We start from the raw sequence: 23105 nt of genomic DNA, 5'->3' as shown, positions 1-23105 counted from the left end.
TTCTCTCCTCTTCTTGCTTCTCCTCATCTTCCATCTCCTTCTTACGTATGATTTTTTTTTGGTACTTCACCCTGGCATCTCCGCCAAGCTACCTTTCACCCCTATGTATATATGCTGCCCACTCGATTTCATCCCTACGCATTACGCCCCAGTTACCGCGATTTCCCCCATCCTTATACTCTTCTTCTGCTTCCAGGCTCGAGTTCTCCAACCATTCGAATAATATTCCGGAGAAAGGAACGACGCGACGACCCAGCGAAAAAGCAGCCAGAAATGGAACGCGAGAGGGTTAGAAAGTTCATGGAGGGAGAGCGAGGAAGAAAAAGAGGGAAGAAGAAGTGGGAAAAAATGGGGAACTGGAGGAACACGCTAGGACTCTAGATTCTAGGTTCTTTCTTTTTCTTTCTCTCTCCACCGCTCCTTTCGCGGTTTTCTCGTACTCCAGCCAAGTGGCATAGATGGACCAAACAAAGAGGAACGCGGAGCAACCACTGATTGAACGTTCCTTCCTTCGTCGTATTTTTCTTCTTTTCCAAGCTCGTTCGCTGTTGTTCGACCGTGAGTCACCAACCGAACGGAAATCACCTTGCCATGAAAAAGAGAAGAAGAAAAAAAGAAGGCTACCCCACGGAGGGCCGCGTATACGCAACCGAGTAATGACCTCCTCCGACAGCGCCTCGGGCCTCAAACTACCTATATACCTACATACATACTCGGCCAGCCGCATATCTATCTATATACATACATATGTTATATAGGGTCAGTCTGACATGGAAATGGTCAATTTGTCTGACGAATGTGCCCCGCTTCTTCTGCCACGCTATTCTTCCGCCGAGGCCTTTGTGCATGCTCTTCGAGTAATATGTCAGTCGATCACCGTGAACAGCAGATGGGTGGATGGAAAAATTGTTTGAGTTGTCTAGGGATTTTTTTTTTTTTTTATTGCAGGATCGTGCAGGAGTTGGTGGTGCATGCGGGTGAATGACTTTTACTGTAGGTTTAGGGGGTTTTATGAGAGGGGTTAGATAGGGTTTGACGTAATTGGTATAGTTTGAGGATCTTTGCGGTGGGAGAATTTATGGTGAATTTTAGGGAATGAGTTTCCGGCTAGGTTTAGGAATCTTTTGGCAGAAAAGTGGCGGTTTAGTTTGCTTAGATTTAAATTAGATTAAACTGGATTGGTGGATTTAGATTAAACTAGGATGGGTAACTAGATTTAGGTGATCAATTTTACCGAATGAGTTCTGGTTATGTTTCAGAATTTTGGGGGGAAAAGTCAGATTTGAGTGTAGGCTACATAGTTAACTTGCATTACATGGGTAGATTTAGATTAAATTAAGGTGGATAGCTAGGTTTATATTACATTAGACTGGTGATCTGTAGGGTCCGATCGGATGACACATGAAAGAGAGAACGACGTGATTGTTTATGCAAAAATAAGAAAGAAGTATACAAGAAAATTTTGCATTCTCGACTTGGTTTTCAAGAAGATCGAATTTGAAAATTTATCAAGTATATTTGAACATGGCTAATTCCAAACTGGACGGAACGAAATAATCGGCAGAAGGCCATTCTACGTGTGAAAATAAATCGAAAAAATGGAATAACGTCTTTCTGTTCAAGCTTTCATTTTCCAGAAAATAGACTTTCAACATGTTTAAGTTACGTTAATTGATCTAATACACGCGTACGATAAATTTTCAATTTTTTTTTCTCGGAAACAAAGCGTCTTGTAAACAAATTTCATTCTACATTTTCGACTTATTTTCACACGTAGAATAACCTCTTATCGATTATTTAACCATGTTCACAAGTATACTGATAAATTTCCAAATTCGATTTTCTCGAAGATTCAGCCGAAAGCGGAGAAATTTTATTCCATACCTTTTTCTTCTTTTTACACAAGCAATCGCATCGTTTTCTCGCTTTTACATGTTATTCGAGCGAATCCTGTATATAAGATCGCATGAAATTAGTCTGGATAATTGGAATAGATTTTCTGGAAGAATTATTACCGAACAATGTAACTGAACAATCTTTTACAAACTTACGTCAAAATTAACATTTTTCAGTATTTCGAGGTAAATGGTCTCTGTTATTAAACTTAAAGATTTGAATAAAATAGATAAATTAGGATTTGGTTTACGCTTGATTCAAATTAACTCGAGCACACTTTTGGAATCTATTTATCTATTAAGTTAAAGAATCTTCCAACGATAACAAAATAGAAATTCAGCTAGATTTTCCAACCAATATCTCATTTCCTAATCTAAATGAGAAAACTTTCAATTTTCTTTTCAGTTTCGAATAACCAAACTCTGAAACACTTCAAGAAATCCAGCTACTAAGCAAAAATCATGAGCCAATCTCATGAACACTTTTGAAAAAAAAAAGCTAAAAAACCCATAACCGCCTATCGTCCAAGACTAAAATCCATATTTACTTATGTCGTGAGCAAGCAATACCCGAAAAGGGTGGGAGGTTAGGGAAAAAGAGAGCCTAACTTCTACCTGGCTGGCAGCCTTCTCACAATGCTTCAACAGAAAGACCGAACAACCAGTTTGGTCCTGGTTTTCCGCTATCGCAATCCACCAGTTAGGTCAAACGGAGGGTGGAAAAACCCTCGAGTAGTTGAAGAAGCTTCCAACAAAATACCTTTGAGTCGTTCGTCTATAAGAATCTGATTCATCAAACTCTTGAACAATGAAGTGGAATCGTTAAGCTTGTCTAAGGGAATCATCCTTAAACTTGTGGAGATCGAAGTGGAAAAATGGTTTTGAATAAGGCAGACAGGTTGAGACGTGAATGTAATAAGAGATAGAGGATTTAGATCGGAACAGGAGGATGAAAGTAGAGGATGGTTTTAATCCATCAAGGATTCAGTGGTGAGATATGTAAAAATTGTATAGAAACGTAACAATATTGGAAAGTGTCATAGGTAAAGTAACATTTATAAAATACATATTGTTTTTTTCGCAATAAAAAATTGGACTAAAATAAAAGCTGCTCATTATAGGAACGAGGGACATAAAAAAGATTATCATCACTATTGAAAAAAGTATTTCATAATGCTAAAGTATATTCTTATTTTTATTGTTTCTTTCTTTCTCTTATCTTGTTTTACTTTCTTCTTTTTCGTCCCTTTGTTTTATTTCGACGAAAGGTGTATCGCATTGGTAATAATTAATGCGCGCCATTCCGCGTTGGACGTACGAGCCTTTCACGTGATTCCTTTCCCCGTTGATGTATAACGCAATTATACTTATAAGTGTGTATTAGCCAACTACTGCTCGCTATGGATGAATACAAATTGATGTTTCTGGGCTACAAATTGCGTTCGACGCACACTCCGCTTTTGACGATGTTGCTTTAGGCTTTAACCATCGATAATCAGAATTTTGCTTGCTCATGAGAGAAAAATCTATCATTCCTCGACGAAAATAAAACAAGCTTACGATAAGAAATACACCTACGCTTCGTTAAAAAATAAAATTACGAAAAACAAATCTTAATATTCTTAAAGCAATATTTTAAAGAATCAAATTAATCATCATCGTTCTCTTATAAAAATACAAAAAGTAAGAGTAGTCTCGAGAAGAAATCTATCCACCCCATGAAAACAGGCAGAAGAAAAAAACGCACAAATTACAAGTATTGTTCGGCAAATATCTGCTAAAAATAGAATTTATAGCAGTCATCCTTTATAAAAACAAGAATGAAATAAATTCACTTCTTCGCAAAAATACAAAATAAAACGGAACATATTGGGATAAATCTATTCACCGATTAATGATAAATACATAAATATGCAGGCAAGGGTTCATCGAATGTTTATTAAAAGTAGAAAATTCATCAAATTCAGCACTCACGACAAAACAAAATAAAACAAAATAGAGGCACTCGACACCAACTAGTGTCGGACGACGGTAGCGCAATGGTTAACGTCTTAGGTTACGAACGTTCGGTACCCGGGTTCATATCCCGGCGACCGGAGTTCCGATTTTTCTTCCATGATACAGAAATGATAAGAAAAGCAGCAGTAAGTACCCTAACAGCAGGAATCTATCTCGACCTTCTACACTAGCTAGCAGAGTAGCACTATCACCACACTACTACAATCATCATAACACCTCAAATCCTTCCCTTCACAAAAATACAGAATGCATCAAAATCGATAGGTAGAAGAAATCTACTCATCCTGGGAGAGAAAAATATAAAATTAAAGATTATCTTTAATGTTATCTGTTAAGAAGAAATAGAATTCACATAATGCAGCCTCTTACAAAAATCCAAAGTATAAAATAAAACCCCGTTAAGAATAAGTCTACTCTGCCTACTATATAATACTCCTTTGAATAAGAAAAAAAAAAAAAGAAGAAAAAAGAAAAAGGAAGAAATCAAAAGAAAAAAAGAACCACCAGAAGAGGGTTCCGCGTGGCCAAATAAATGCGTACGCGGAATCACGAGCGGCATCATTACACCCGACGAAGGAGAATGTCCACTAACTCGTCCATTAATATTAAAGAAGCGAGGTGCAGCCACGCGAGGGGTTACAGAACGCGGACAGAATGCACGAGGATAGATTTAGCATCGCGAAACGCGTGTTAAGCACACGTTCGCCTACACGTATAATAACCATGCAACGTAAACGCGGTCGTGTCCCCGTTTAAATCGTAAATAAAGGAGCGGCGTTTTCCGAAAGTTACTAGTCAACGGGGGTTGATTTTGACGCGACGCACGCACGCGTTTTATGAATCGTATCCCTCCGAGAATACGGTTAGGTTTTCACCACGTTAATAGTTAAGGATTACCGTATATATAAGTCTGCTTGTGAAGGAAATATGGTGACAATAATGGGGCTGTAGTGAGGATAGTTTATCGACGACTGAATTATTAAAAGAATAATTGTATATGCCTAGTAAATATTTAAGTATATGTATACATATGCGCGTGGTAATCTGTTAGATGAATTTTTGTGATGGGAGTGAAGCTTGTATATTTTGCTTTTCGATGCATTTTATCCATTTTGTTGATTGTTGTTGAAGTCTTTTTTCATATACGTATTAATGATTATCTGTGTCTTCCTTTATAACAAAGATGTTAATTACATAACTAATAACATAGATAATGAATACAGTTAATGATCAAAGGCAAATAACTCTTCGTTCAAGAATTTGTTCAAATATTAAACATAATAAAAATACGTCATTTCCTTCAAACGATCTATGAACCCTTTTTCAAAAGCCAAGGACTACCCCTTATGTGAATCTTTATTCCATTATGAAACTCAATAAAAATTGATTACATCCTCTAAACAACCTCGCTTTCGAAACCTAACCCATTCTCCAAAAACATAACCTAACAACATAAAAAAAAAATGGCTGCCTCTCCTTAAAACTCAAGAATTCCATGTGAATAAAAAAGATAACGAGAACGATATGAAACGTAAGTACCACCAACGAAGATAAAAATTTTTCAACGTATGTAAGCGTGGCCGTTTAAGCGACAAAGAGACAGACAAATTGTCAATGGGGGATTAAAGAATCTTCCTGCATTTGGCAGGTGGTTAAGCACTCGACGAGGCATATACGGCCGCGTATTACCGGCGACCATATACACTAGCGAATACAGACCCGGACATACCCATACAAACGCATATACACGCGAGAATACACACTTATACGCTTACACACAGATAGACTGAAACGGATGATGCAGCACGTGGGCCGCGATCTTTTCGAAATAATTTAGGGGACGGAATCTCCCCGTATATACACGCATCTGCACGGAGTTATTTATGATGGATTAGGCCAGGATTTAAGCCACGACTAATTTATGTCAGGCCACGGGATTGTCGACTCTCGACGATCTTCTCTCCCCTCTGCCTCCCATCACACTATCCACCGGGAACGAATGAGAGTGTATAAACTCACCACCGTGAAGTATCTAAGCCGACCGGTAAGCTGACCGAGCTGTTCTAACCTCAAACGCAGCCAAATCTTCGAAATTAAATAGGGAATAAAATAGTTTTATAACAGATTTACTTTTAAACCTGTGACTTTTACTAGATTAGGTTATGTCATAGACGAGTTGATATTATTTCTATAGAAATATGCTTTTCTGGTCATCATTTAAATTATGCAAAAATATGTTAAATTATACGAAGTTATTTGAAAGAACTAATATTTTAAGATTAATAATTGAAAGAAAGATGAGGATACAATAAATCACATACCTTGCTTTTCACAGGACAGCAATTTGAAAATTCAGTACGTCGTTCGTCAATTACCAAACAATAATATTAATGCAGTTTTCTCAATAGAAGGCAGGACATAACCTAACTCAGTTACTCATATGAAATGTGTATTTAATAAAATCAAGATAAATTGCCAGTAAACCTACTCGAAGATTAATAAAAATCAATAAAATCAAATATAATAACCAATATAATAATAACATGCGAAAATTAAAAATAATAATAATAATAAGAGAAGAACTTGTCATTTAATAGGTTAACCCTCTGCAACAAATATAACCTGACCCAGATACTAATCTCACCCTATATATTTTCATTAATTACATTTGAACAGCTGTGAAAATTAAATAAAGGAAAAACTCGCCATTAATAGTTAGGCTAATAGTAATTTAACCATCGCAAAATCCGGTTTTCGTAATCCCGCCAGCAACCTGTTTCTGTGGTCCAAACGGAACCGCGTTTCTTCCTTGCTTGGTCCGTCTGGCCTTTCCACGGACCGTCCGGATCGGGTATGAAATTTAACATGAATAGAGAAGGAGCATGGCGGCGACAACGACTTGACTCTGCACCCTTCCCCGCCCTGTGCGTCCCCTGTATTATTCAGGCTGCCATTATTGGACCCCTTGGTCCGGCTGCGCGACACGCTCTCGCCCCCGCGGGACAACGCAATTGCATCTGCTCGGAATGAGAGTAGCCGTACAGACAGAGATATAGCGACTGAGCGAGCGAAAGAGAACGTGGTGGTTGAAGTGGAGGGGAGTTGGTGGCTGGCCACACGGGCACACAGAGACCCGTATAAGGAAGGAGGAACACGGATCGGCCGTTTAAACCCTCGCAAGCCCCGCTACGGATCTAGTTACTTAAGTTCGCCGCGGATAAAAGGAGAGAGCGTGTAATTTATGGCCAGCGTGGATAACGTCCAAGAGGGTGAGAAAGCATAGGAGAAGACGGAATAAAAATGAGATGCTCCGCTAAGGGAAGAAGAAGGAAAGCGGTGTACCGTAGCGATGGTAAGGGGAAGAAGTGGGGCTACGGAAGTAGACCGAAGTCGATCGTGACTATTGCGATTGCGATGTGTTTTACTTTTTCTTGTATTGCCAATCGAAGCTGCCAGAAAGAAACAGCTCCACTTTCCAGGGATCTGATTTAAGTAAAGTCAAATAAAATCAAGTCGTTGTTTCAAAATTGTTCTAAATTAATATTCGCAGGAATAATCCTTTACATTTTTGAATATGAAATCTAGTCCTTTCTTCCTCTTCCAATAAATAAAATTTAAATATCGGAGCTCGCCGTACTTCCTATTGTTGTAAGTTTTTCAATTGTTACTTGTTTAGGTTAGGAAATAATATACGACATAATATAAATAACATAAATGTTTCCTGAAATAGGGAATTTTTGGAAATACAATGTTTTTGTAGCGGTCAGTTGGTGTTACTTTTTGTAAGTACTAAAAATAATTACACCTTCTGGAGAACAATTCTTGTGATTGTTATTTTTTAATATTAAAGGTAATCATATCTCTTCGAAGATTACTACAATTGTAATAGTCTTATTGCAGTATATGTATTATTATTTTCTGCAATCTATGATTAGAATGTACTTTTATTGTGCTAAATTGCTAGTTTCTAGCGTGAAAAATAATTGTATCCCTTTGAAGAGCGTATCTTGTGATGGCAATGTTTTTGTCATGCACAATTGTTATTTTTTCATTATTAAAGATAATTTTCTGCTTCTAAAGAGTGATTTTTGTGATCGTAATAATTGTGCAGCTACTATTTTTTAGTTTTAAAAATAATTATATCTCTTTGAAAACCAATTCTCATAATTGTAATGACTTTATTGCACTGTGTTATTATTTTCTAGAAGCAGATGTAATTTTACTGCTTCAATTGGTCTGCGATTGAAATACTTTTGTTGTATTGAATTGTTAGTTTTTTTAGTATTGGAAATGTAATTCTATCTCTTTGAAGAGTTATTCACGTTATTGTAATACCTTTGTTACGCTCAATTTTTTATCATTAAATATAATTGCATCTTGAAGTAGAAACTCCTGTAATTGCAATATTTGAGTGCAATATATAAGAAAAAATTGTATTCTTTCATAATTGCAATGCCTTTGTGGCGTTTATAGATTATTTCTCAGTATTAAAACTGAATGCATCTTTTTCAAGTCCATTCATTAATTAAAACATTTTCTTAATGCTGAATCTTTGCTTCTTACTTGTTTTATTCTTATTTATTACTTATCTTTCCATTCCAGCTATTTGTGTTATCACGAATGACAATTATGATAGTTTCCTCCACTGAATTACTATATTTTTCATTTCACTGATATTCAACCAAATAATAAAAACACGTAAACCGAAGCTGCAAGAAATTGACCAAAGAGACATGAATAATTGCATAGCTAGCTGTAGTACGAACAAGCGGAAGTGGATAAAAGGATAACAGGATAAATTCCATTTGAAGAATATTCTCGAGTTGTGTTCCTCATCGTAAACAACGGATATTGGCACGTGTGTCTTCCGAAGGCGTGCCTTCGCAAGCTATAGGACAGGTTAGTCGCAGCAGAACGGGAAATAGCTGAGAAAAGGAAAGCGTATATACGTTAGACTCTGAGTGATCTATGGCCCAAGATAAACCACACGTTCAACAAGTATGTCTCGTCGATAGTCTTTTGCTGTTGCTTCCGCTACTAGCGCTGACTGCACCAATTTTTTTTCTTTCTTTCCTTCGGAAACTGTACTACAGGAAAAATGTTTAATTAAAAATAAATATTAATTTATTTGTATCTTTCGTCAATTCTCTTGTTTTTTATGAAATATAGTAGATAATATTTAATGATAAATATATGAAATAAAGATATACAATGCAAATAAATGAAATACGTGAAGTGCAAATGGCCGTTTTCGGAAATTATTAAATTTGAATTTTGCAGTTTCGAAGCTTTGAAATTTAGAAATTTGAATTTTGAAACTTGGTATCTAGAAACTTCAAAATTTCGAAATTTGGAATTGCGGAACTCTAAAATTTTGAAATCTAGAACTATGAAATTTTTACATCAAAATTTGTATATCACGTGTGTGAAATATCGAAATTTTAATTCCAGAAGTCTGGAATCTTGAAAATTAGAAATTCCTAAAGTTGAATTTTTTACCGAATAAATTCCCTAAAGGATATTATTTAATTACCGCTAAAATCATCGATTTTTCAATTATATATTTTCAAGTATAACAGCGCGGAACAGTATCCTAACCTACAATTAGAATAACACAAATAAAATGAGTCTAACTTTAAGTAGAATCTAATAGCACATATAAAAAATACATCGATGTATCGATTGAGTTTGTAACGAGGGGATGAAAATTATTGAAGAAACGAGCCGGCTGTGGTCGTCGACCTATTATTCGCTCGAATTTTTCCTGCGAGTTATTATAACGCAACAATGGCCGCGGGTTCAGCGCGATGTTTTCCCCATTCCCTTGATTGTTTGCACGCGCACACGCTACGGCTAATTATTTCTATAAGGACGCATTTCGGCGCGTAATTAACCAGTCAGGGGCTGCGTCTATTTACTTTGGAACGGCCGTGGTTTATCGAGGCTAGTGGCACACGAAACTTTTAATTACGTTGTTTGGACGCGTGCTGGCCTCAGCTCTCCGCGGACCCAATATTTCCCGCTGCGATGACTCTACCGAACCCAACCGGCAAAATTGAAGCCGTTAGAAATTAATGCGTTCGCTTTATACGCTTCCGTCGAAATTGCTTACTTCATGACTGAAACGTGAGATTTCGAATGAAATATAAAAACCTTTGTTTATTATAAATAAACATGCGGGAAAAATTTGAAAAATTTTAATGGAAGCGGATGGTAGATATAACGAGAGACACGTGTATTTTGTTGTTAAGCTTCGATTTCTTTGTACGAAGAAGTAAGTACACATTATAATTTATTATATTTTCTCAGACCAACTTGAAAAGTGTTATAAAGTACAAAGTATAAGTATAAAGTATCATGAGTAATTTCGAAACATTGGGATTTTGAAATTTGAAATTCGGAACTAAAATTTTGAAATTTTAGAACTTTGAACTGATAACATCTAAGGTGCTGTCATGGCAAAATGATTATCTAAGAAATAATATGTAACCTAAAAATTAGATACCCATTCATTTACATTTTTAAAATATTATAACATTGCTTACTAGCAAATATTGAGTTATTAGCTACAATGTAGATTTTCAATGAAATATGAGAAGCATCATTTATTATGGAGAAATAGGTAGAAGCTGTTTTTGAATAATTTAATATTTTGTTGCTATTCTTTTGTTTACCTATGTGAATAGAAATTGCAATTAATTGCGTTTTCTCAACTTGATTTGAAAACTAAGAAGCTAAGATGCCATTACAGCAAAATGATTATTTCATCCTCTTAAGTATCATGTGACTTAAAAGTTACTTATCTACCCTTTTACATTTCTTAAATATTGCTTTGTATGTATCATAATGCCAAGATAACTATTGACTTATTACTGAGCAAAAGTAAAATTCCTGATAGAAGTTAGAATTAAAAAAGTGTAAAATAAAGCAGTGGTAAAAAATTTTCAATTGTTACTACACCGGTAAAATGAGACCTCTGCAATCTCAACCAATTAGGTCATCAAAGAGTATCAAAGGAAAGCATCTTAACCTAAAATATTGTATGTCACCTTGTCACCACAAAGTTACGGAAGACGACACATCCATTTATTTTCCTCCTACTTGTTTAGACATGCGCATTCAGATATGGTACACTTTTCGCTTCTTAAAACATCAATTATTAGGTCGTCCGAAAAGTTTCTTTCATTTATAAGGAAACAATGGATTCACAACATTTTCCGTTTTATATTATTTTATCGCATTACGTATGATCCATTTTGTTTTATCAAGATAAAGATTACAACGTTAACGATAGGTTAGGTTTCATGTTTGTCTAAAGATGCATCGTTGTAAAAGACCTGTCTGTAAAAGTAAAACCTAACCTAATATAACATTTCCATGATTATAACATAAATAGTTCATTCACATCAATCATTAATTTTCAGCTAATGTATCGCAATTAAAAATTGTTAGCTATTCTATTGTAATTTAACACTGTAATCAATGAAACGAAAAGAAATCTGCTTATATCATAAGAGGCCAACTTCGTAAGAGGCTGTACGTATATATGTACAGTGTCTACAAAAACTATTCGTACAAACTCTTATTTTCCAATGATGTGTGTGTGTGTGTGTTCTTTTTTTATTAAAATCTACACTTCATTCTCACAGTATCCAATTTTGATAGTCATATATGAAACTACTAAATGATATGAAATTTAATATACTTAGAGTAAATTAGTAAAATTATGTAGAGGTCTTTTACATAAATATTTTTTGTCCACACTGTACAAAACTTATAAAAAATCCGCAAGAAACCGCAAAGGTGATCGGGTAGTACCGTAATTTTCGCGGATTTTTTGCGCTGGCGAACGAGTCCTGCGGTGTCGTTAAGAGAATGGATCCCATGGCGGTAACCGCGGCATGCCAAAGAAAATTACGAATCGCTGAAACGACGTATGGCGTCGCGTGTGACGGCGACGTGCCGTCGCGTATATACGCACGCCTAATGGACTCCCTTTTCTCAGCCGTTCGACGGTGTGCAAACGCAAACGGCTTTGATGCGGAACGTGTTTCCTAGAGGCTTCATTGAAATCCGACAGTTAACGTTCTCGTCATAATCGTTATGGTCGTAGAACGTCGATTTTTCCTAATAATTTCTTTCCTTTAATCCCTTTCAATTTCTTCAGAATTTTTCATTTCTTGGTTATGGTTGATTTTCAACGTTTAATCTTTGGTCTTAAATATTTAATATGTGTAAATGTTCCTTGCAGCACTATTAAAGCAAAGTGTAATCAGTTGGAGAAATCGCTATCCTTTCAGACTTAAATATTTAAATTCTAATTTGAATTTTAAATATAAACTACACATTCTAAAATATTATTTTATTATATTTTATATCAAGCAGAAAAATTCTGTCGCAAATATGTAAATAGGACGAATTCTAGGTGATCATCCGATGGTCATATTGAATCTAACATAAGTATACAAAATCGTACATTTTCTAAATGAAAAATTTTAACTTAATTTCAACTTTAATCGCGAAATATTGAACCTTTCATAATCAAAGAATCCAGGTTTTCTATATAGGAAACTTTAATTTTTTATAGAATCATTAGATAACATGTGATTACTTAACCTATACAAATGTCCACCAAAACCTGTGTCCCAAAGAGGACAAACGAAACTTTAAGAACAATGGTTTATATATAATGAGAATAGTACCAAGTTTCAACACTTCAGAAGAGTGGCGTTGATGACAAGGAAAAGTAAACATAAAGAAGTGAAGTAAACTAAGGAAAGGACAGGTCATCGAACGAAAACTTGAAGAAGAAGAAAAAGAAGAAGAAGAAGACTATGAAGAAACGAATCGTGGCGGCGATATTCCACTAAAAGAAAGAAAGAGAGGAAAATAAAAAGAAAAAAAAAAAGATAGAAGATGGGAGAAGGAAAGAAAGCGAGAGACAGAGTATGTCGTAGCCATCCCCCAGAGATAGCCTCTTCGTTATGACAATATATCTGGGCCCCGAAGGAAACATTGGCCGAGAAGTCCTGAAGGTATGTTCCGAAAGCTTGCGGCGGCATCCTTTGTCGGAGATTCTTCGAGCGAGAGGAGGAAGCCGCGCGTAGAAGAGATCACAGCCTACCCCCACACCCATCAACATCACCGTGCTGCGCCACGTAAAACGAGAAGTATAGACACGCTAAACAAAACAGGACGCTATTAGGTTTTTGCTCCGTTCTGGTTGCTTTATAATTTATATTATCCGGTGAGACACGAAACAGTAACGGAACGGCTCTGTTCAGATAAAATTATGTTTATACGTTTCGATAGATTATAAAATTTCATTCAATTTTTCATCACTGCATATCAATTCTGAATTCGTAGAAATTTCTATATTATTTCTATACAAAGATCCATGTTTCATTGTTTCTGATTTTAATTTTATTATATGTTTTCATTGTTTTAATTATACAGGCTGTTAAAAAAAAAGAGAGCGGAAAATTAAATAGAAATAACTAGTGGAAAATAATAAAAGGAATTATTAATGAATCGTTCAAACTTTTAAGATGAATCATCTCATTATTCATTTTTAAACGAATAATATAAAGTGGCCTATCTACGTACCAGGATGCAACTTGAAAATCCGCCCTGTTTCTTTAATTCGTCTCGATTGGTTCGATTCGATATCGACGGCGATATAAGGATACTGGAATACGCTGCGAACTTCAAACGACTTATCTAGATGATAAGACAACACGAATCGACGACGCGATCTTAATTGCCCTCGCCGGACGAACTGTTTCGAACGAGAATTCTACCACTGGTATATTCGATCGAACGACTATAGGTGGCCAGACAAAAAGAGAGGAGACCGCTATCTCGATCACGCGATCCGTAGAAAATGAAGACACCCAGAGCCTTTTGAGGCTCCCCGCCACTTTTTGCGAAGTGATGTTAAAGGTCTCACATATATTATTCCCTTTGAGCATTACCTTAACTGGTATACGTAATTTTTGCGGTGATTTACGGTCGCGAGGAGAAAGCTATGGTGGGAGCAGTACAACTTTTTCCTTGTGGCTGTCGATAGTATTTGTTTTCTATCAACTGACTCGCCTAACGCCAGGTTTAATTAGGACTAGAAGGACATAGTAGGGAGTGAATCTTAGATCGGTCAAAGTGTCAGCTGTAATTCAAAATAAGTGACTTCATGAGATCGTGATTTATTGCTTGTTTGTACTGTGATTCCGCTTTGTTGCTAATGGCGTTATTATTAGCTTCTCTTGCGCAATAAACTACTAATTAATGATGTTAATGGATTGAAAAGTTGAAAATTGTAGGTTTTAAACTTGTGTGTTGTCCTGCTTTCAATTTTACAATTTTATATTATGCAAGACAATCTGACTAAAGACAATTTCGTGCATTTTATCTTCAAATTTTTTATTCTTATGTAAAATAATTTATGTATGAATAATTTAAAACAATTTATACATAATTTAAGTTGACAAGAAAGTTCAGAATACTGAGACAGATTCTTCTGTATTGAAAAAATCTAAAGATAAGTGTTTAATGGAAACAGATAACCAAAATGGCGTCATAAAAGCCGACAATTTAAGTAATCCAATATGGCGGCTAACCAACAGTGGCTGAAAACCTATTTGACGTCAAATAAACGAATCAACGACTGTAATTTTGTCTATGGAAGCTTATTTTCGGTTCCTTTAGAACTTGTTAATCAAAAGCAACGAATCCAAACACTCCTTATCGGATCGTGTGGAAGCAAATGGTCAGCTATATTCGGCAGACGACCGTTGCGTCTAATTCCATTACTTTTCCGGCAAGGGCCGAGGAGAACGGTGCCCTCGCGGGAACCTGTTATCGGCAATGCTGTCCGCTTTTATGAGACACGAAACTGGTATGTATATATGTTTCTTTAACTTTTTATACTAACCTTATAAAAAGTATTACGATAAATGAGAGGAAGTAGTATGACACACGAAGACACTGTTTTAACCATATCTCATATTGGAACTATTAGGTTATGGTTACACTGGATACGTGTTCTGGCGAATGTAACATCCGAACAAATGCATATACTCGTAAGAATTTATATAGGTTGGCCCACAAAATACGGGATCCACTTCAGAAATTGGTGGTACACCAGAAAACAATAAAAAAATGTTCATAGAAACGTGTGCCTACGTACTAAGAAAATAACCAGATCAATGGCAAGACAGAAACTCGTTATATTTCATAAATAAGACCAAATATAATATATATTTATATGAACTTTTTCACTATTTTTAGCTATACAATCAATTCCTGAAGTGGTTCCCTCATACTGCAAAACACCCTGTATATTTAATTGCTCTGACGTATTCGTCAGAACACATATCCACTGTAACCATAACTTCCTGTTACTTACAGAATGAGTGCTTGGGCTTTCAATAAAGCGACGCTACCGCCACGAAAAACAACGACTAGTATAGGGGTCGTCTTGACTTTATCCTACCATTGAATCTCGCAAGGAGGCGCAATTTGGGGTTCGACAGGCTCCTACCGACGCGTTGCGAGGCAATTCGTCGACGTAAGAGCGCGCCCTGTTCGTAAACCTACTCCCTCTCTGCCTCGCACACGCTGCAAACATCAATCGGATCTATAGAAAGGTAGCCCATTTGCTCGAGTTACGAGCGTGCGTTAAACTGATGGAAGCTCTTCTTTTCCATAGGCGAAGGACTTATACGACGGTCAAGGCGGCCGGAATATGGCCGGATTAAAGCTCGCGAAATAAAGCAACGACCTCTGAGAGGGAAGAAGATTGAAAGAGAAAGAGAAGGGCAAATCGACGTTCCAGAGATGACCGAGCAATTTAACGGCGAAACATGGTCGTGGAAAGGAAGGTCGCCACTCTCGCTCGGTCGTTAATACGAATTTTAATCGCTCGTCGTAAAGAGATCGCGCGTGCAACTATAACGCGTTCGAATGTTTCCAAGGGTGGAAGGGGGGGGGGACATTCGCGCGTTCGGGCAATAAAGATGCTTTTATTAAATCTTGTTCTCTGTTCATGGTCGATACTCCGTCCCGTCTTATCTGCCTCCCCCGCTTTTGTTCCTACGCCGCACTAAAAACCTCGATGGTTTACTTTACGACATACTGTTCGTCCTCTGTCCCTTTATGGTGATCGTGACTATCCGTGACGACTGAAAGGACAGCGCCAATGTATCCTGCGCCCGGTGAAATCGTTTCCGTCGTATGACGCGCACTCACCCGCCGGCGGATTTAGACGCGAACGGACGTTCTTTAATATCAAACTGGTTTGTTTAATGACCCTGTACTTACTTCTTTTTTACCATACCGTTATGCGGCACCGACGCGATCGTAACAGTACATAGTATTGTAAAACGACGGCCAGGCGAGGTGTCACTCGTTTCACCGCGGAAATATTATTTCAACTTGACAAGCGTTTCAATGAAAATCTTGTCTTACTGGCTAGTTCTCTTGTACGTGTCGTGCTAACGTGACAGTTATCGACGGATCACATGTTCACGAGAATCTTATTAGATATAGTTACCTACATATTCTTTGCTTGTGATAATTTTTGGTTTTCGTGCTGTTATTTGTGTAATCTTCGTGTTTCAATGACTGTGACGTATCATATATTGCTTGAAACTATACAGATACAAAAAGGTTGATACTCTTCAGTCGAAAACGACTTGGAGTTCGATCAATAAAATTAAATTCACTTACCCTATTCTAGAGAGCTTCAGCTAATGATAATCACTCGACGTTTGTCCTCCTCCTATATTTCATATTCAGAATCACCAAACACAATACGCTTCACAAAGGGAGAGGTTAGGATAACTGACGGCGATGAACTTTCGAACAATACTAATGATATTCCACTATGAGGAGCATCTTTCAATAACAAGTACACTACTCCAACGCAACATTCGCGACGATGGTAACCAACAGTTAGACGAAGTTTATTGAAATAATCGAGCAGTCAATAATATACATTAATACTAAAGCCGAAATAGTACATACATAGAGAGCCGCCATTTCGTTTCTTTAGACACAGATCTTATAACTACATATAACGATCATGCAACTATGTATAGGACATATGTATATCATATAATGATTTTGAATGAAAATTTAGAAAACAGAATTATCTCAATTTTCTCTATATGTTTAATAGACTATGTATTCCTTATACACAAAATGCAAAAGTAAATAAAATATCTAAATTAAATACTCATTATAATATCTAAGAAGTAAAATAAATCTCTATTTAGGTTAAGTACTTAGATTTAATACTACTGTATGTATAAATGTATAGCAAATACAATACGTACATAAGTACGTAATCTAATGACCAATCATAAAATATATAGATAGGTAAGACAAGAAATATTTGTCTATAAAAAATTCATTAAAAAGATGAGTGAAACAAAATTGGTTTCTGGATCTAAAAATTCACTATCGCGCGAGTGTTAAGGAGGATTCGCTTCGAGAAATCTCCTAAAGATGGTACGACCGTGCGAACGACAAAGTGTCCGAGGGGAGGGGGAGGAGGCGCTGAAGCAAGAAAAGCCAACGACTATTTGTCCGTTAAAGCAAGGCTAACAGGCGCGACTTAACGTGAATTATTAAGCGTTTGCAGTTCACGCGTCGCGTGTTCGCCCAGACTGACTGAGCAAGATAAAGCGACAGGCGAAGAGACGCGAATCGGTATATGTATTATGTATATGTAAGTATATACCGGAAGGCTTGGTGCCGCCAGCGAAGCCGATTAATCGCCTCGAGGAACCAGTTTGTCGGAAATAAAATCTGCCCGGTGGAATCGTTGCTTGACCCATAAGACGTCAACGTGCCGGCCTTCTTGTTTTAAAAGTGTGCCCTGCAGGGGCGCGTCGACACCATCGACGCGCTTCGCCCGGTGCGTCCTCTATGCCGGCGTATCATCGCTATCATCGGGGCTTCCCCCGATCGTGCATGCCATTCGCGTGTCCGATCGAAAGGGATTCGTCGTCTATAAGGCACTTTAGACCGGCCAATTTTACGTTCAACTATTCGCTACTCTCGTGACTTGCTTACTTTCGTAACTGATAAATAGGCACGTCAAACTGTGTTCTTTTTATTTTTCTTATATCTTATTTTGGCAATTTGCAAAAAAGAATATTTGATTTCCATTTTAAAATATCAACTGAACTTTTCATTTTTGCTTATGTTTTTATGAAAGTAATAATGTATATTATTTGTATATTTGTATATTTGTATATAATTTGTATCTTCTATATACGTAGTGTTCACGCTATTTGTCCTCAGTTATCTCTGTTGTTAGTGGTAAAACTGTGAAAAATAGATTATTTTGCAATTTTTCCAACACAACCAATAAAGATAAAGGAATTGATATGTAAATATTACTAAAAAGTGATTTTACATCATGTTACTAAAACGAAGGAAAACGCGGATACTGACGATTGGTGAGACACGTTTGAGATTATAGCGAGACAAATACATATAGGTAAACAACAATCGGGCGATATCTACAAACAATAGGTGAAACGATCTGTAGAAAATTGTCCTTCGAAGCAGACGTTTCGTCATCGTCTCCTTCATATGTACGTGCCTTTCTATGTACGGAAACGTGAAACGCGCACCTTTACGCTCGCGAATACACATATCTGGGTGCGCTTTGCCGTTGGTGTATCTCAAACACTAAAATAAACGCTTACGCCGCGGAAACATATCGTTGCTCCTATAAAAATGCCATAATCTCGCGAGAGTCCGGCCTCCTATCGAACATGCGTCTCACGCTAAACTCGATCGGTTACACGCACGACTTTCGTAGTAGCTCATTCTTTCAACTGTACTCTCTCGAAGGATCTTGCGAAAACAGTCTCACGAGATAAATTTCTAATCATGCTAACTAACTTGTATAGAAGTGCATACATATACCGGATCGTTAATCATACGAAACATGACCTCTATTGGAGATGAAAAAAATTTTTCATTACGGTAATAAGTTTCATAAGAACAGTCGCGATAGTCATGCTACAGCGGCGATAATTAATTGGCAATTGCATCAAATGAAATTAGAAGTAAAACCGTAGAGTACCTATATGTGAGGAACTTTAATCGAGTAAATCAAAGTCTGTGATGTAATCATCGGAATATTTTTCTTAGATTATGTAGAGATATCGGTGAGAAAGGATTAGGTTAGGATATGCACGTAGGAAATGGTAGCCAATCTAGATTTGTGCTTTTTACTATATCTCTTCGTATGGGAGAAATTGTATAGAAGAAAGGTAGAAAGAACATAATTCGAGTATTATATCTGTTAAGTAGTTCACGTAATCTATTTCAGAGTTTTTATTTTCTATTGTCACATTAAATTTGTTTTTCGTTTACAGTGTGTTTAAGGGAACTGTATAAAAACATTCATACGCTATATAAAACATTTTCTGTGAAACATTTTGCATTGCGCATTGTCTCACTGCGCATAAGTCAAGCAAGGTATTATCGAGTCTTAGAAATTTATAACCTCTATAAAACTAGTATAATGAAAATCATTACTAGTTCAAAAAGTGCACTAATTCACAGAGGAATTACATTCGTTAACCCATATACATAAATAAGATTTGACAAACTTAACTCTTCATATGCAAATCTAACCTAAACTTAACGAGTTCTATCAAAAGTAATCGAATGAAAACAAATCAATAATATTTATCAACTGTATATTGCTAAATTTAATGCTTTTAACAAAAAAAAGAACAGTATTCGTTTATCCACAATGTTTTCACATTGTCCAAAATTTTCGTTTGTCCACCCTTCATAAGAAGGTTATCATCGAATAAAGATTTTAAAATATTTTACATCGGCGCCCCTCGAACATTTTCGTTGATTTTTAAATGGGATGTAATTGTTTTTAAATTTTCATTTAATAGTAACCTTTTTTTTTCATGGATGGAAAAACGAAAAATATAGTTGGAAGAATGTGGACAAATCGTAGACAAACGAATGCTATTTGGTTTGTGTAGAACTTGGCATTTGGAGGTGCCAACTTCACTCAGTTCATAAATAGTAGGTTTCAGGGAACATGGCGGTTGACTGGCCATGCGTCTCCCGAAGAAAACTGCCACGATCGGAAAGTAGAGAGTTCTACGCGATAAATGTAGATCGTAGATAACCGGGCGGCGCGCGACCGGCCGCCGGCCGTCTCCTTTACGCCGACTATCAGGAATTACTGTCGCACACTTTTCGCGCAGCAGATTGATCGTTTATTATGTTTGACGTTGGATTGTATGGAACATAGCGCTGATAAACTTGTTTCTACTCTTTTTTTCTTAATATTGGTATTTCTACATTGCAAATGAGTAAAAATCGAACACTGCGACATGTATAAGATTTGATCTAATATCTGACAATATTTCTTAATTTACACCTGTCATGTCGTTCGCATTAAAATGCGGCTTTCTCGGGTTGTTCCTTAATACCAAATAGTATAAAAGTATCTATATCTTTTTGCTGCTAGCGTTGAGTATTTTTCCAGTTATAGTAATTTAGAAAGAAAATACAAGAATGTTATGTAAAATAAATAAATAATAAATAAAGAATTGAGTAATAGTATGGAAAATTGTATTATTTTTATGGGACTAGCGCCATGTTTAAATGGTTGACGTATGTCTGTAAACGCTTTGCTGTTACCTTAGTAACGACTATACAGTATAAATATTTAATCTAGTAATATGATTATATCTACTTGGTTTTTTCCATATTTTTTAATAATCATTCGATCCCAGTACCGCATATTAAATTTCTTTTGATTACAATGGATACCATTATGCCAAAATTCAATAAGTTTCAATACATACTTATTTTTTAGCAAGATCTAATCTGTTTCTTCTCTTCACAATTACGTTATCTTCGTATACACATACATATAGCTATGAATAATTCTGTGACTCAGTATACTCGTTGCATTTTAAACAGATCAGATCGCACAAGTTGCTTATCAAGTCAAAAACCAGTGTTATAGGTTAAGTTGAGATATTGTATGACAAAACACGTTCGCGTTTTCCACGAAGTATTTTTATCAATTGAAAAGGTGTTCGGCGTAACGTCAACGTTCGTCTTTGTCATGCTGACTTCCACGATAGACATACAGTGAGTAAAAATTTTTTATGACTTACATAACTGGGAGATAAAAAGTGCGCAAATATAATACAATGTTTTGCAGAAATTAAATCTTACAGTATATGGTATTTCAATTTATTGTGGTTTCCAAGACAAAATATATGTAATTCGTGTGGCAGTCGACATGTTAAAGAACGAAAAAAAAAAAAGAAAAACAAAAAGATGTAATCTTTATACAGTCAGCAGTGAGTCGTATGGAGATGTATTTAAATTATTCGCGACACAAGGCGTGCCCCTCGAAGGGAATAAGACGAGTGTATATTGGAGGGAAGATCCAGCCTCTTAATGACACGGACTAGATGTTATCTGCACATTGAACATAAACAATCGTGTTGTACAAACTCACCACCAGTTGGCCTGCGCGCCGTTTTGCCACGCGATGAACAGCAATGGTACGAGTAAGAAGGTCGTGACGACGGGCCGCATCTTCAATTTCGATTCGAAGTTAAAAGCGTGGTGGACACTGGCTGGTTCGTTCGTTGGTTCAATGGTAAAAAAAAGAAAAGACAAGGTCGTCCGTCGTTTCAGCCACGCATTCTTACGAGCGTCGATATCGATCGAGGATTCGCATCGGCAGTCGATCCCGAGGCTGACAGATCGAGATCGAACGTCGTCCGTGATCCGATTCGATCGTTGTTCCAGACGTAGTTCGAGAACGCGACGGCTTTCTCTTTTTTTCTTTCTTTTCTCTTCCTTCTAACTGTGTTTCTTACATGTTTCCCGGCTCGTATACATCACTGATCTCGTGACAAATACGATAAATGATGAAAAAATATGCTACTTTTTATGTCCCGACACGCACTCTTTGACCACACAATACCGCAAGACGAACCGCGAATTTTGAATTAAGTCGAGTTTCGAAGCGCGCGAAATGTTTTACAAATGGTAAGAGAACACGAATAATGTGAGAATTTGTATTATGTCGTATATAAATGTCAATGTAACTGAAGTAAAAGTTAAAAATTCGCGAATCGTGCTGTGCGAAGAATATAAGAGGCTCCTCTTGCAAATGCGAACCGAAGACGAACGCGATGACACTCCATGAACGTTCGCGTACGTACTGTGGCTGCTAGTCACGAGGAAAAGGGCAACGGGGCTCTTTCGATGGGCGGAACCTCCGGTCACTTGCTGCCGCGCGATTGGCTGTATCGCGGAGGTCCCCCCACCGAGGCTCCACTCGCGTTAATTAAGCATTTCGGCACTCCGTCCCGACTCCGAGGTTCGCGCGTAAGCTCGCTCGCTCGCGATTCGTTCGCCAACCCCGTCTGTTTCAGTGACTTTACTCAGAAACTCCGGAAACACAGCCACTAAAATATTTTCATAATAGAAAAATGAAACGTCGGGACAGCGGCGTGAGTAATTTTATATTATCACGATTCTTCTAGATCTCAGAGCGCAAACTGTGGTACGAATTGATCGATGAAAATCGATTTGATTTCGTTGCGATAATCGAACTGTATTTTGTATGCATATATAGTAATAAGAAAAGTTAACTTACACACGTAAGTTAGTTAATGTATTGTGAAATCTTATGAATCATAAATTATAAATTGTTGGAATATTTATACAAATTCATATTTTGATGATCAGAATTAAAAAATTATAACCTAAATATGTAAAAATTTGTTTTAATCTTTAAATAAAATATACATTTTTGCAGCTCCGAATGACTGCTCCGTTGTAAATATGTATACGATAAATCCGCAATATAGCCATTAATATTTATAAACCCTTTTGTATAGCAATTAAATGTAATTTCAAAAGTAGATAGAATGTAGTAAAATACAAATTACAATTCATCTGATTATCCTGACCAATGTAAAATTCCGAAGAAGAAGCTATAACCTACAACTTGATATTTGTAGATTCATTAATATTATTAATTGCTGAATAATTAAATAGTTTTCAAAAGAAATCACTTCTTCTAACATAAGATTTACATATGTATAAAACAAATAACTGAAATCGAGAATTTTCAAGCAAATACTACACATGTTTACCTACATATGT

The 23105-nt window shown here is 36.6% G+C and overlaps 1 protein-coding gene and 1 long non-coding RNA gene across 3 annotated transcripts in view; one reads left to right on the top strand and one right to left on the bottom strand.

The window, feature by feature from the left end:
- LOC139996037 (protein Wnt-4) overlaps positions 1-22273 on the bottom strand; it is an 80394-nt gene extending 58121 nt beyond the window's left edge. The window contains exon 1 of one of the 2 annotated variants that reach the window (XM_072020094.1): positions 21442-22273. In XM_072020094.1, coding sequence (XP_071876195.1) covers positions 21442-21521 — 80 coding nt within the window. In that variant the 5' untranslated portion in view covers positions 21522-22273. The remainder of the gene's footprint in view (positions 1-21441) is intronic. The other variant, XM_072020067.1, reaches the window with a different exon arrangement.
- LOC139996131 (uncharacterized) lies at positions 14427-15988 on the top strand. Its single transcript, XR_011802142.1, has 3 exons — positions 14427-14808; positions 15321-15559; positions 15622-15988. It is a non-coding gene; the product is annotated as an uncharacterized lncRNA (long non-coding RNA).
- Positions 22274-23105: the final 832 nt, after the last annotated feature.

This window comes from Bombus fervidus, chromosome 2 (assembly GCF_041682495.2).
Source record: "Bombus fervidus isolate BK054 chromosome 2, iyBomFerv1, whole genome shotgun sequence".
Classification (NCBI taxonomy): Eukaryota; Metazoa; Arthropoda; class Insecta; order Hymenoptera; family Apidae; genus Bombus; species Bombus fervidus.
The sequence above is the reverse complement of the archived record's forward strand: the minus strand, read 5'-3'. Positions and strand labels throughout refer to the sequence as shown.